At 38.7% G+C, this 15,696-nt stretch overlaps 1 protein-coding gene across 1 annotated transcript; it reads right to left on the bottom strand.

Moving 5' to 3' along the window:
• Positions 1-7,242: 7,242 nt before the first annotated feature.
• LOC110170780 (type I phosphatidylinositol 4,5-bisphosphate 4-phosphatase-A-like) lies at positions 7,243-15,267 on the bottom strand. Its single transcript, XM_020936479.2, has 8 exons — positions 15,081-15,267; positions 14,244-14,354; positions 13,360-13,535; positions 12,593-12,699; positions 11,628-11,742; positions 11,359-11,411; positions 11,160-11,250; positions 7,243-9,923 (listed from the first exon to the last, which is right to left on the bottom strand). The coding sequence occupies exons 2-8, from the start codon at positions 14,320-14,322 to the stop codon at positions 9,780-9,782; spliced, it is 765 nt and encodes a 254-aa protein (XP_020792138.1). The 5' UTR covers positions 14,323-14,354; positions 15,081-15,267; the 3' UTR covers positions 7,243-9,779.
• Between the last annotated feature and the right edge of the window lie 429 nt (positions 15,268-15,696).

Below are 15,696 nucleotides of genomic sequence, written 5' to 3'. Positions count from 1 at the left end.
TATGTAAAGATACATCTTGGCTGACGTGTTCTTGTACATCGTCTCTCTTGTTCAGCTTCATGTTCGTCCTCTGAGGAAGTGTCCGTGTCTTCGGGCACTACAGGTCCAGCTGTTTGTCCTTCAGAGTTTGTGTCCTGATTCTGACCTGTATCCGGTGCCTCCATGTCCTCTTCAAGTCTCTTTTCCACTTGACCACTGAGCTCAGTAGAATCATCTTCATCCAGTGATTGTCTCTGCTCTTCATTAAGGTTTTCAGCCTGTGTTTCTACTGCAGGGTTGCTGACTTTTGATTTGAAGACTGGGGCATTTGGATTGAGATGAGCAGTTGAGGCATGACTGGGCAAATACAGAATATACTCTTCATCACTATTACTGTCAGAATCAGCATGAACATTGTTTCGATTTGTCGGTTTTGGTTTGTTTATTTGTCTCTTTTGACTACATGTCTCTTTTTGTCTTATAGTGTCTATTCCATCAATGAGATAAGGACAGGGTAATAAAAGATTTCTATGAAGGACACGTTCTCTTCCTTCACCATCTATTGGTGTCACCACATACACTGGGCTGTCCTTACCCCTCTTTTCTTTGACTACATGTACTTTGTTCTCCCAGTAAGCACGTATTTTACCAGGCCCTCCTCTTTCAGAAAGGTTTTGGACAAGTACATTGTCTCCAGGCTCAAGTACAGAACTCCAGGTCTTTTGGTTATAACACATTTGTCCTCTTTTGCCTGCCTTTCTCATGTTTTCTTGAGCAATACTGTATGCTTGTTGCATTGACTTTTGCCATTTCTCAGCGTATCCTTCATGAGATTGTGACTGCTTTTGTTCTCTTGGGAGCAATAGGTCAATTGGCAAAATTGGTTCTCTCCCAAATAACAGATAAAAAGGCGAAAATCCAGTAGATTCGTGAACTGTTGAGTTGTACGCATGTACCACCTTATTTAGATAATCTTTCCAGTTGGGCTTTTGCGTTTCCTCCAGTGTCCTGAGCATATCGAGTAAGGTTCTGTTAAAACGCTCAGCTGGATTTGACTGGGGATGGTAAGGCGTAGTCCTTGAGTGCTGTATGCCACTGTACCTTTGTAACTTTTTGAACAGTTCATTCTCGAATTCCCTCCCCTGATCATGGTGAATTCTAGCAGGGAACCCAAATCTCAAAATAAAGTCATCAAATAACTTGCGAGCTGCTGTTTTACCAGACTTGTTTGGAGTAGCATAAGCCTGTGCAAACTTAGTAAAGTGATCTACTATTACTAAGATGTACTCCACCCCACCTTTGCTTCTCTCTAGATGCAGATAATCAATGGAGATAAGCTCAAATGGTGCTGAGGTTGTAATATTTTGTATCGGTGTTCGAGTCTTTCTGTTAGGTTTCTTTTGTTTAAGGCAGCGGCAGACTTTTGTGACATAATGTTCGATTTCTTCTCTCATTTTGGGCCAAAAGAATCTCTTTCTAGCTAAAGAGATCATTCTGTCTGCTCCTAAGTGACCCATTTGCTCATGTAGTTGCTCATAAATCAGTGATTTGAGTTTTGATGGCACTACAAGCTGGTTTCTGGTATTTGTCCTTCTCCGTAATATTCCATCTTTGTCAATGTACAGGTTATTCCATTCTCTCAGAATTCTTTTCACATCAGTTGATTCTTTGATTTTGTGTTTGTACTTAAGTCTCTCGTTTTTCTGTTTGAGTGTGACTACTCTTTGTATCACTTCGTCTTCTTGTTGACTTGTTTGAATGTCTTTGACTGGCATTGGCTCAACTGGTGTTTTACCTGTGTCCATTAACTGTGTCAGTGCGTCGACATTACACGTAATGGCTGTAATCCAGTCAGTGTCACCGTTTTTGTCTGCTTCCAGTCCTTGTCTGACTGCTGTTATGTCATCTGGTTTCCATTCCTCTGTACACTCTGACATGATTTTGTCCATTTGTGTAGGTTTACGTGACAGAAAATCAGCATCTCGGTTGACAGAACCCGGTCTGTACTTGAGAGTGAAACGAAAATCTGCTAGTTCAGATACCCATCGATGCCCTACTGCATTCAGTTTGGCAGTTTTCATTACATAAGTCAGAGGGTTGTTATCACTGTATACAGTGAAATGTGGGGCATGAAATAAGTAATCTCTGAATCGCTCGGTGACAGCCCACTTCAGAGCTAAAAATTCAAGCTTCCCTGAATGGAGTTTGTAATTCTTTTCAGTTGGAGTAAGAGTACGCGACCCATACCCTATGACTCTGAGTGTCCCTCCCTGCCGCTGATACAGGACAGCCCCTAGACCTTCCTCTGATGCATCTGTGTGTAGTACAAATGGCTTTTCAAGGTCTGGGTATGCCATTACTGGGGGGTCGGACAATGCATTGACAAGTTTTTCCAATGCCTGTTGGTGTATAGCTGACCACTCTACAGGCTGAGATGGTGACAACTGTGGGGAACGACTAACCTTCTTTATGACTGGCTTGTTCTTTGTTTTTGGTTGGGCTAACAGTTCATAAAGAGGTTTAGCGATTCTTGAAAAATCTGCAATGAATGATCTGTAGTACCCTAAAAAGCTTACTAATGACCTCACTTCTTTGACAGTTTTTGGTTTTGAGCTTTTCAATGCTTGTACAGCTTCTACTTCCTTCGGATTCATGCGATAGCCATCTTCAGAAATGACACGGCCGACATAGCATACTTCCCTTTTAAAGAAGTCGCATTTCTTTGGTCTGAGTTTTATTCCGCATTCTTTTTGTCGTTTTAACACTTTTTGTACATTCTCAACATGTTGGTCAAAGTCTTTGCTAAAAACTAGCACATCGTCAAGATACGGTACACATACCTCGTCTCTCAAATCTCCAAGACAACCCTCCATATATCGCTGAAAGGCTGCCGGGGCATTTGTCAAGCCGAAGGGGATCCTCAGCCATTCATAAAGACCCCATGGCGTGATGAAGGCAGTGCAGGCTCGGCTTTCTGGACTGATAAAGCCCTGATGATATGCTTTACCTTGGTCTAACACAGTAAACCATGAATTTCCACCGAGGTTCTCGAGGATCTCCTGTATTCGCGGAATAGGATGTCGGTCAGGGTGTGTCTTTTCATTTAATTGTCTGTAATCTACACAGAGTCTGATTGTGGAGTCCTTTTTTCTCACAATTACTATTGGTGATGAGTAAGATGATGTGGACTTCTGTATCCATCCTTTGCTGAGTAGACCTTGGATGTGCTTTTTCACCTCCTGGTACAAGTGACGAGGGATAGCATTGTATGTTTTTGTTACTGGAACATTGTCTTTAAGATGTATTTTCATTTGTAAATCTGGAATGCATCCTGTGTCCCACTCGTCCTTTGCAAAAACATTGCTTTCCTCTCTCAACATTTGTCTCACCTTTTCTTGTTGTTCCATTGTCAGGTGTGAAAGATCGACTGGTGGATCCCACAGTTCACTTGTTTCCTCTTTTTTTAACGTTGATCTCTGTATTATTTAGGCCTGTCTTCCCTAATTGTCCATTGTCACTTTGTGGCACATTTGTGATTTCACTAATGTCTTGAATCGTGTCCACATTGAATAATGATCCAAGTAGAGTTCTGTTTTGTAGTCTGATATCATTGTCTGTGTTGTTTTCAACTACAACTGTAATGACAGCTCTTTCTTCACTTGGTAGGTGTACAAGTTGTTGCTTTATTTGTAATCCCTCTGGCCATGGTGCATTTTCATTTGGTTCAGTATTGCATACTGTCCTTGTAACACATTTTTATTGATTTTGCCACAGATTACTTTGAACATTTGACGCTTTGGAATGACAACATCATTTCTTCCTAGTCTGGCTGTCTGGCTTTCTGCTGTACTTTTATCTTTGCTGAGCACAGAGAATACTGCTTTTGCCTTTTTTGTAACCTACATCTAGCGCTGACTCAAGACTGTGTAGGAACTTGTTTGAGTGAGATCTATCTGTTGACATATTAGTCTTTGCTATTTCCTCAATAACGTTGAACCCAATGATTGGCTTAGTGAGTGGCTGAGTGCTAACCAGAAATGGCACTAACAGTTCGCTGTCTTTGTTTTCTGGGAGCCTGAACTGCACTCCTATCCAGCCCTCATAAGGTATTTGAGTCCCATTCGCAGCAGACAGATCTAATATACCTTCATCAAGAAGTTCTTTTACTGGACGGATTTCAGCATTGGTTAAGTGACTCTGTTTCCAATCAAGATCAACAATAGACACTTGAGAACCTGTGTCCCACAGAGCAGTGGCTGGGACACCACCAATGTAGCACTGTACCAGACTTTTGCTACCAATCAGCTTTGCTGTCTTTTCCTGTTTCTTTGACAAGGGCACATCTTTTTGTACATACATAATGTCCTTAAGATTTGTATTGTTCACTTCTATTTTGCAAACACTACCAGATGTGTCTTTCTTTTTCCTACAGCCAATAGCCCAATGGTCACTACTCCCACACTTATAGCAATGTGTGCACTTGCCTTCAGGATTTGACTGTTCACATTGGCGACACTTTCTGGGGCCCTTTTTGACATTGCATTTGAAGTTTTGCTTTGGTTTGACACTTTTATCATAAGTCTTTGCTTTTGTCTGAGTCAAGCTCGCTACTTGTGTTGTCAGGTTTTGTATTGCGTCACAAATAACTTTGTTATTCTCATCAAGTTTTTCTACAATGGGGTTTGGTTTGACTATTTGTGTTTTAGTCTTGTTTGAACCAACCGTTCCACTTTTGTGTTCATCTTCTTGCACTGAAGCCACTTTGATGTTTTTTTGTCTGGTGAAGGATGACAGCTTGCTCCTTCTTTCCTGTTCAACACTGTAGGTGGCGCTCATCTTCTCCAAAAGCACCTCGTCCTCTACAGAAGCATCCTGCAAATAAGGCTTTACATCTGCTCTGACAGCATCATCTTGTAAACCAGTCAGTATTGTCTGCAAGAACTGGGTTTGCACAAGCTCAGGATTATTTCAGTCCTACCTTGGCTCTTTCTGATGCAAACAACACTTTTTGTCTGAGGTCCATGGCACGTATGAGAAACTGTACTGGGGTTTCTTTGGGCTCTTGTACTGCTCTGGTTAATGCATGATAGAGTTCAGTTGCATCTTTTTCTATGAAATGTGTCCTAAGCACTTTGCCTTAAGGAACGTAATGTTAGCTCTGTTCTACTTTCCAAATAGCTCTTTAATTTGACATCGGGTGCAATAGCTTGGATTACTGCCTCAACAATCTCACCTTCATCATAACCTTTTTTCAATCCACGTTCGATTTGTCTTTCGAGGCATGTGAAGTTCAGCTTATCCTTTTGTCCAGCTTCTCCAATTTGTCCTACAATTCTGAAATCTTTTCTGTAGACTGGATGCACGCTTGGTTGATCTCTTATTTGTGATGCATCTCGGTCAGAAGTTGCAATGCTGTTGGCTCTTTGTGGTGATAAAGGCGGAATACCACTTTGTGTCAGTAGAGGGCGCTGCAAGACCACTTGTTGCGGCTGAACTGCATCCCCTTGCGCTGGCGCAGCACTTGTATCACTGTCAGTTGTCTGTTTATTTTGCAAGATATCAATGAAGTCACTGGTCGCCAGAAGCACGGACAATCCACCATCCTCTAAAGATGTAACATCATGGCCTTCTAAATAGTTGAGCATTTGTCTCCTTATTAACCGACATGACGACTATGCCTCTTCACTCAGCTGCAGCTTAAGCTCTTCACTTAACTTTCTCAGCTCGTCTAGTGACAGAGTAACAAGCTTCTTCTCAATGTCCGCCAATGACGATTCCCACACACTGTCCATGTTGCTTGGCCTCTTGACTTGTCCACAACTTCAATGGGTAAGTCCGTAGTTTTTATTCTTTAACTTGTTGTGTTTTTCCGATGCACTTTGGCTTAGTTTCTGCTAGCTGCAATGACGAACTTTTTCTTTGCGGGACCATGCCGTTTTTTTTTTTTTCATAAAAAAAAAACACGCTTTTCTTGGCAGAAAACTTACTTGAACCGGGCGGAAACACCAAGATTTATGTTGCACCCCCGAAATGAACGACAAGACTCGCGTTCATTTTAGCTTTTGGGCAAATTTAATTTTAGATTTCGGTTCATGTGTTAACAAGTATGTTTCGTTTTTCTGCCTCTTTTTCTAACAACGAAGAAGAAAATGCTTTTCCCATAAATCCTTTAGTCTCACATTCTTAAAGTAACAGTACAGTAAATACCCTGTTATTATATAGGTACAATGAAATCATAGAACAAAGAGTATTATCAATGAAGTATGTATTTATATCAAATGAAAATTATTTTAGCTATTCAAATGAAACATGAATTTAGTCTTATGAATTTTATAACAGAAATATTGCATTTTAATTTTCAGGGCACTACAACAACAACCCTAGGTGTTACAGATCTTTGATTCATAAAGTGTTCATTTACCTCCTTCGATGTAAGAGGACATTTTACTGAGAACTGGGAGAGCACAGCAGCATGTTTCTACAGCTCCGCAAACCGGAAAACGTGGTGTGCCTTCAAAATAAAAGTGTATCCTATGACGGCAGGCCAAATGCTTTCCAAAATAAAAACGTAAACAAAACTAAAGCAACGAGATCACATTGGTTAACATTAAATTGCATTTGCAGACAAATTAAACAAACGAATAATTAAGTATATTTTGTCTGCCATTTACAGAGTCCGTGGCAAAATCATTCAGACACCGGAGATGAGAGTGGTCCGGAAGAGGCTGAGTGAGGCTCCAGTAGAGCCCTCTGCAGCTCAAGGTTTAATCTCAATTTTACAAATCTGAATACACCTTCAAATTGTAGAATGTGTCCAAAACCATTATAGATATTGGTAAATAATACATTTATATTTTATACATTTATTTAAGAATGAGCCAGAAGCGGCCTAGGGAGGACAGTGACGACAGCGGCGATGAAGATCCATCCAAGAGGTCGTGTCACACCCCTCCAGCTGCTCCAGCACAAGGTTTGATTTATTCTCAATTCTGCAAATTTGATTACACCTTTTAAAATTGTAGAAAGTGTCCACAACCTTTGGTAAATAACACATTTATATTTTATACATTTATTTAGGAATGAGCCGGAAGAGGCCAATAGAAGAAGACAGCGATGATGAAGAACCTGCTTCTAAGTGGTCGTGTCCCTCCCCGCCAAGAGGACACTGACTGATCCCCCGGGCCTCCCCTGGTGGGAGACAAGGGGAGCAAGAAGGAGACACGAGGAGTGGAAGAATAAATAAATAATGACACATTTCAGTGCGTTGAGGTGGTGATTTTTTTGTATTATTTTTCCACAGTATATGTACAAACCATTACGACGGCCACAGTAAACTAAACAAATCAGAACATTATAGTTTAACACGTTTCACTGCTGTTACATGGACTGGCCACAAGAGGGAGATAACAGCTCTGCTCTACAATTCTTTACAATCCAAAAATATTCACATGATCCGCTGAGTTTATTTACAATTCAAGAAATTCATATGTTCAGATGGAAAAAAATGTAAGAATGCAGAGATGGGTAGTAGTTAAGTTTACTCGAGTACTTTTGCTTGAGCAAAAGTTTTTACTCTTCCCACTGTAAGCCCTCAAGTGACAAAAGCTTTATGTTGACAATTTTAAATGATTTGAACATTTGTGTCTCTTGCAGCGCTATGTCAGATAGGATTTCACTTTTCCTCATTTTTGTGTCTATCATTTTAATCTTCAGTTATAAATCAGGTGTTATGTTCAGACAAATAATTACTCTGATGGTTTCCAGAAAAACCTCTTTACTCTTACTTGAGTCATTTCTTGGACCTCTACTTGTACTTCTACTTGAGTAATACTGTTTTGAAGAAACAGTACTCTTACTCAAATATAGTTTTAGGCTACTCTACCCGCCTTTGATAAAACGGGTTGCATAAGTACAATTGCGAGCATTGCTTTGCGGATTCTAATTTACACCAAAATTGTAGAATTGCAAAATGATTCCAACAAAAATACATAAATATACTACAGCTAAACTACTTTGATGCAACAAATTGTTTTAACCTGATTTAAAGCCGCACTATGTAACATTTGTGTTGAAGAATCCACCACCTGTCTTCATAGAGATGTTACTGCTTGACATTACACATTTCCACAAGTTTAATGCCATACTGTGTAACATTCCAGGCAAAACAATAATCTCTCCAAGGAGACAAGTGTGCGATGCTGAAAAGTTACATAGTGCGCCTTTAACAATAGCTCGTGATCAGTACAGTGTGAAACTTGGTCATTCAAAACACACAATTCCTTACATTAAATAAGTCCCTTTGTAAAATAAGTGCAATATGTTTTTAAATTCTTCGATCAGTGCTCATCCTCAGCTTGGTAATGCCCTACAGGAAGCTTCAAGGGACAATTTTCAAATATATGCTCATGTCACATACAAATGCTTCTATATCAGAGACACAGAAATTAGATATTTTGAAGTTGCAGTTCACTTTTTTGTAAGTGCCAAATGGAAAGTCGAAAATTTGCTTCTAGTATCAAAATGTTTTAATGATTTATTTATACCATACATTTTGTTAGCAGCATTAAGACTCATCTGTTACTTTAAAGGTGCACTGTATAACTTTTCTGGTAGAGGAAGCACAACCTGCAAGCCACCAGACCAAGTTACTGGTCAGATCTGTGGAGAGGCGAGTCTACTCACAGTAAGAATGCATGTTTTTCAATTAAAGCAATAAAACATCTGTAATTCGATTAGTTTAAATTGGTTTGGAATGATTAAGTTTAAGTTTAATGCCATATTATCGAACAATACAGGCAAAGCAATAAGTTAGAAGTTACACGATGCACCTTTAATGTTATTTGGAAGTCCCTTGTTTACAAAAAATGTTTTAAGAATGCCTTAAGAAAATTAAAAATCATTTGTGGAAAGGAAACTGCAGCTCTGATTGAGAATAGCAGCTTCTGTAGTGCTCCAGCAAAGACAAGTCAACCAAATGAATAAAAATTACTGAACTAAAGATTGTGTATTTAGGCCTGTCCCGATAACGACAGTATCGACTTATTGTTCTATATGTGACAGATGGAACAAGTATTTTTGGGGCCATTATTTATTAGCTGTAAAGGGTTGAATAAATAACTTCTATGATTCATTACAGATACAAACTACTAAGTGCATTTGACAGGTTAGACTGCTCATTTCTCCAAAACAAACATAATAATAAACACCATTATATGTAGGATTTTACTACAAATCTTGCCTTGTTTTTTTCTAGTTTTGTCATTTTTATGAAGTTTACAATTTACTTCCCGCAATATGTAGAGATTTGTTTCCTAGCAGCAATGATAATTTAAACAAACCTGCATGAATTACACAATAGTTATGACTTAATTAATAAAAATAGATGACAACACCTTTATTTTGTTAAATCAGTGTTTAAACTGTGCCTTATTTGTACAGATTTTAGATAGAATGACATTTTTTTTCTACATTTCTTCCCAAACTGCCATTTATCCCATCAATCCAAAAAGTAATAATTAGAAAAATATATTAATCTGTCAAATGTACTTTAAGTACTTGAACCTGTCATTTATTTATTATAGCTTATGTTTTTTATGATGATACATTTAGAAAAGTTTTTTAGGCGTAATTCTGCTTTAGGGTTTTTGTATCTCTGGCATAATTTTGTTTCAGTATTATCCATTATCGTCTATATTTTCTTAAGTAATAAATCAGAGTTGTTATTGTGACAGGCCTAAATGTGTTAGTTCCTTTTCAGTGCTGTAGACTTGTTTTTGTGCGCTCTGTGGTGACGGCCCAGTCTACGTGATGTTGGAAATGGGGTCACTGATTTTGAGGCACCTCCAGTAAAGAGTGCGACCCAGAGTGAGCAGAGCCAGACACAGAAGCAGAGCCCACGACACGTAGATACCACGAGAAGATTTAGCAGGATTCCACGTTCCCGCCTGGAACACAGAGAAAACAAAAGGAGTGCAACCATTCATCTGGAAGAAGATACTTTTGGATATTTTTAGTATTAAACATGCATAGATCAACATTTAACTATAATATTGGAGTAAAATGTCTTAGTAACAGAACTAGATCCACTGACTTCCTGTCCAAAATGCAGAACTAATAGGCCCTGTAGTGAAATTTCCGTGTAGTGAGCAACAGTGAATTGCATGCATGAATCACTTTTACAACATGGTTAAAACCTCGTAATGTGCCTCTTTAAAATCACTGTTTATGTTATTTACTATATATGTGACTGTAAAACGCATAACAAAAATAAAGACAAAGTAATTTATAAATATCCTTCATATAATTGTCATATTTTTTATCTTCATCAAGACAAAAATGTATCAACTAGTCGACTATTAAAGTGTTAGTTGCAGCCCTAGAAGACACACTGAGTGATGTTTAAATACAGAACTACTACGGATGTAACAATAACGAAGATATCTTGATATTGTATCGTCAGAAGTCTCACAATAATATCGTGGGCTGTCACAATATATCGGAATCACACTTTACAATAGCAACAGCTTATGAACATCAGGAACTACATATCCCATAATTCATTTCAGCACAGAAAACATGAAGAGATATGTCTTTTATTTGAATTCTTGGGAGTATGACAGAAATAATTCACAACTACATTTTGTCAAGGTATTTTAAAAGCAGAAATGAGTCCTAATTACAATTATATTAGCCTCTCCAAAATATCGTAATAAATATCACACCGTGAGAAGCATATCGTGATAATATCGTACTGAGAAATTTGGATATTGTTACATCCCTAAGAACTACACTGTTTTAACTTGGTTTAAAACTTGAATAATGATAGTGCAGTGTTTTGGATTTATATAGTACTTTTTTGGACAGTCTCAGGATGCTTTATGTTGCATTATTCATTCCCTCGACACCTGTTTTTACATAGGTAAAGTGGTGGAAGTGTTTGCTTAAGGGCACAGTGACAGTATTCAGTCGACTGTTTCCCAACTTGGGCGGCAGAACCCAAAGCTTTGTCTGATCAGAGGGGCAGGTCATCAGAGTAATTAATCGTGCAAAATAGCAAATTATATTGTAAGTCCCAAATATGTGATTGTAAAATGGAATCTGTACTAGCGAGATTTAGACAAGACATAGATAATTATTAAAACTGATCTAGATTCAGTTGTGTATTCACGCCATTTTTTTACCATGAGTCCAGCAGTGGAAATAGCGATGACGATAAACAACAAGAAGCACAACAAACTCCTCCTCCGAGGGTACCGCCGACCAATGGAGGAGCTGCAAATCCACAAACAGCACAAGTGTCACTCATATTAATTCTCCCGTGTCAGATGCCCTTCCGTTCTCTGTTGGATATTTGTTAATAGAAGAATAGTTTGAACTTACACTTTTCTGCAGTGGGGACACCGGGCCAAAGTTCGGTCTGAAAACTCCGTCCACTGAAAGAGAGGAGGTGTGTTAAAATATGAAGGGGAAAATATTAATCACAATCCATTTGAAAGTGATTGCACCACCTGTTTCCTTTGATAAGTTTAATGTCACAGTTTGGAACATTTCAGGCACAGCAATTTGTTTATCAGAAATTAAACTTTATATTTGTATGTATGTATGTCTAAATAAATTATAAATAAGTAAAAGGAGTTCAATGTTTGTACCAGGAAGGTGTTGGCGCAGTGCCCACAGATGACTCTGATCCCGACGGGCTGATGGTGCTGCGGCTCGGGGCTGTCTCTGCCGATGTGCACTGGGCCCAGGTTAATGATACGTTTACTGACCAGGAGAGAAGAGGACAAATCAGTGACGGGGAAAACAGACAAATCTATACCATCTATGGAAACTGCTTTTTCATAAATAAAATGATGAAATGACAAAGGAGAGTATGAATTTTCTTCAGTGATATCTGATATGTGTCTTGCTGTCAATATCAAGATTTTTGGAATCTATAAGTCAAATAAGTTATCTGGAATATATTAAAATGTGTTTTTTAATGAAGACTGTGTAAACATACAGCCTCCATTGTAGCTTCAGTGTCTCTATTTCCATTGTAACTCAATAGTTTATCTGTACTCACTAGCTGGGGTGCCTGATTTTATTTTTGTTAAGACTATATAGTAATAGCAGCAGTTGGCAACAAAATGAGACTGCTGCTCCTGTTCGCAGCTAATGATAAAGTATTTTAAAGATCGCAAACACAGAAGTAAGAGCCGGAAGTGCTCTGATTGACTGCACTTTGGAGTCCATCCTGCTGCACTTCTCTGTCTGAAAAAGCTGCTCTAAAGCTGAGCACTCGTCCATAAATCCTGTGATGCATGTGACTACAAATGACACGCCAAGAACTGGTTAGACAGATTTAAACACATACTTTCACACTTTGAGAGTCAGGTACGGCAGCTTTAGAAGGACAAATCTAATGCACTGAGATTCTGAGTATCTGAGTGAATCAAGGACTTGCAAAGACTGGATCAGTGAAGGACTAAATATCAGATTACAAGAAAGAATCCTGCATATTAGCTGATTAAAGTTTTGCCATAAAAACTAGACATTTTTTAGATTCAGCAAGATATGTAATGTAATACTCTTTAAAATATTTGATATGTTATAGAGCTTGAGTTGTATTCACCAGTACGGTCTTGGGCAGGCGATTCTCTGCGATGTGACTTTACAGATGAGCAGACAGTTACATGGACAGCGCACATATTTCTTCCCCACAGGAGGGTTTTTTATGGGCTACAAAGATTAAAAAAAGTCAATATTATCCATGCAATTATTAAAGCTGCAACTTATGCAAAATCTACTTTTAAGAGCAGCAGTTACAATGAGTTATAACAGTTTTCCCTCATCCTTGGCTTGTTTGCTAATGGAGATGTTATTGCTTTCCCTGGAATGTTCTACACTATGTTATAAAATATCCCTTTCTTGCACTGATTAAATTACAGGTGTATTAACTGCTAAGAAATACTTAGAAAAAACATGAGCGTGGTTACCTTTCCACAGCTCTGACATGTAACTAGTGGAGTCACCTGCTCCTCTCCATAAATAAGTTTAAGGCACTGTACCTGATTTTCACTGTATTAAAATGTGAAAAACAGAACTATCATTTGTTTTAAACAATTTGCACTAGTCCACAGCTATTCCTGTCAATAAAACACTTTAAAATTAGATACTAACAGTAAACAGACGTCAGACAAGTTGCTCATACAATATATTTGAATTAGGGCAGGACAGAGTTTGCTCAAATACATGGGGAAAGAAATTGGGTACAAGGCCATTAATGCCATACAGTCATAGACTGCAGGCAAAGCAATAACAACTCCATGGACCCTCCACTAGAAAAGTTACACACATCTTAATAATTTTTCTCTGCATACAGAGTGGTTTGTTACTGACCGTTGCCTCATTGCAGAAGTTGCACTTGACCACGTGCAGGTGGCCTTTGCCCTCCACAGAGATGGCGCTCTGGCACACACGGCAGCTGATGACAGGGGCACTGCCGCTGTCGGGGCTGCCCTGGGGCGAGTACGGAGGAGGGGGCTCACCTGGGGCCACAGGGTACGGAGGCACAGCTGGAGACAGAGAAGTCAGGCTCAGCGAGAAAATATAGATCTGTGTTTTTCAATTTTTAGCATCCTGGGCAAAGTTCACATTTTAAACGTGTTAAAAAAAATACGCCAGTCACAATACAATTACACAATTACTATATCAACAAAGCATTTTGAGGGTTTATATTTATTGTGGGTACTTTTTCTTTGCAATCTTGCAGCCCTACAGAGGAGGACTCACACTTTTCACCTCAAAGAAAGACAAACCGAGGGTCGAGTTCCAAACTGTGAGAAGCTTGCACTTTTTAAAGTTTATATGGTCAGTAGTTGCATTCACATGACACCACAACATACTAGAAAGGCTATAGTTTAAAAGTGAGATAAAGGACCAGTCAGAATTCTAAGGTGGGATATGCCAACTAAGTGTCAGATTGCAGATTTTTTTACCTGCTTTATGGCTAATATTCTATTCTAATTACTGGGCCTATCCACACAAAAAAAAAAAAATCTGGCACAAAGTTCAAGATCTTCTCTGTCAGTAAAAATAAAAAGTTAAATGTGTGTTTTTACAATAACTTCAGAACGTGGTGCCATTATTTAACCCCAAAAATGTGATTGTTAGAACTTTGGGGCCAATACATTCAAAAATAGCAAATCTCCCTAATAACTACATTCCCGTATAGTTAGAGTCATTTTTCATTATATGCTTCTTATGATAATGTTGATTTTTACCATGGAAATTAGACGGCAGACCGCGGCCAGGACCCTCGTCTTGATCGGACAGCAGTGGCGAGCGCTCCCCGTCCGCCATGGTGCTGAGTCCGGGTCAGAACCGTACAGAACCTGGAACCAGACCAGAGTAAGCCAGAGTGAGCCAAACCAGGACTAACTTCTGGGTTTCAGCTGACATCAAAACATTCTAAATGCCAAAGGAGGAGCAGCAAAAGTGTATATTGTTATATTGTTTATACTATTAGCTGCTTATCTGTCAAATTTATTTTTCAAATCATAACTAGTGTGTAATTAAGACAAGTTCTGGCCCGTTTTGACAGTATGATAGGTGACAGAACTGGAATTACCTCTACATATGTCATCATATCAGCTGTCTATATCTAACCAGGAAATTATAAATTTCACAAAGATTACAAAATTAGACAAGACTAGACAAGATTTTTAGTGGCATCTCAGTTTCAATTATGTTAACTATGGTTTAAAGAAATTATTACCTGGCATATGCACTTTAATGTCTAATTATGGGCCTCTGCATATGCATGGAAATATTAAGACAGGCCTAAATAAAAATTTAAATACAAATTCGCCTATTAAAAAAAAATAACTAAAAATGCTGATAGAATAAAGGACTACAAATAATGCTATTAATAATGCAGAACACATTATAAAGTAGCCTACAGAACGTAATTATAGCTAAAGATGACTGACTTATGTACCAAGCCAGAAGTGTTCATTTGCTGACAATAAACTACAATTTCATGGAATAAAAATAACTAATATAAGTCACAAGTCTTCAAATGGCTTTAACTTAAAATGCAAAGTGTAAAATCTGTTTACCAAAGATGAACCGAACAGCCGAGGCTATCCGTCCGCCCAAAACAACCAAGGAGGATCAGAGGGAGAAAGTGCCGGGGTTTTAGGAGGTGTTTAAGCCGCGCAGGGGTGAGGGGAAAGCGGTCAAAGCAGGGGCCAAACCCGCGGCCTCGGCTCAGTACCGGAGCAGAAGCACATGACTCTGCAAAGATTTGAGGAATCGCGGAAGTGAAAACAAACACAGGTCACATGACACGTGTGAGTCACGGGGGAGATGGACGGGTGAGCGGTCCAATCAGAGGACGAGATGGAGGGAGGAGGCGGGACTTGTTTGTTTATCGTTTTTTTTTTATTCAAACAAAATGTAAAAAAATAAAAAAAATACCCAGCCCTGAATAATAACAATAATAACAATAACAACAACAATAATAATAGAAAGCTAGGTGAAATGTGAACTACTGACCTTCGTGTTGATGAATGAGCGCTCTAACCACAGCGCTATCTGAACAGCGACCCCTGCTGGAGGTTTTGGTTATTTCATGACATGTAGTGGATTGTATGAGCATATGCGCTGAAACACTATAAATACATTTTACTGAAATGAAAAACATTACTCAAATAAGATAAAAATCAAGAAAGA

The sequence above is a fragment of the Boleophthalmus pectinirostris genome, unplaced genomic scaffold (assembly GCF_026225935.1).
Source record: "Boleophthalmus pectinirostris isolate CB_2022bp ecotype Guang Dong unplaced genomic scaffold, ASM2622593v1 HiC_scaffold_20, whole genome shotgun sequence".
Lineage (NCBI taxonomy): Eukaryota > Metazoa > Chordata > Actinopteri > Gobiiformes > Gobiidae > Boleophthalmus > Boleophthalmus pectinirostris.
The sequence above is the reverse complement of the archived record's forward strand: the minus strand, read 5'-3'. Positions and strand labels throughout refer to the sequence as shown.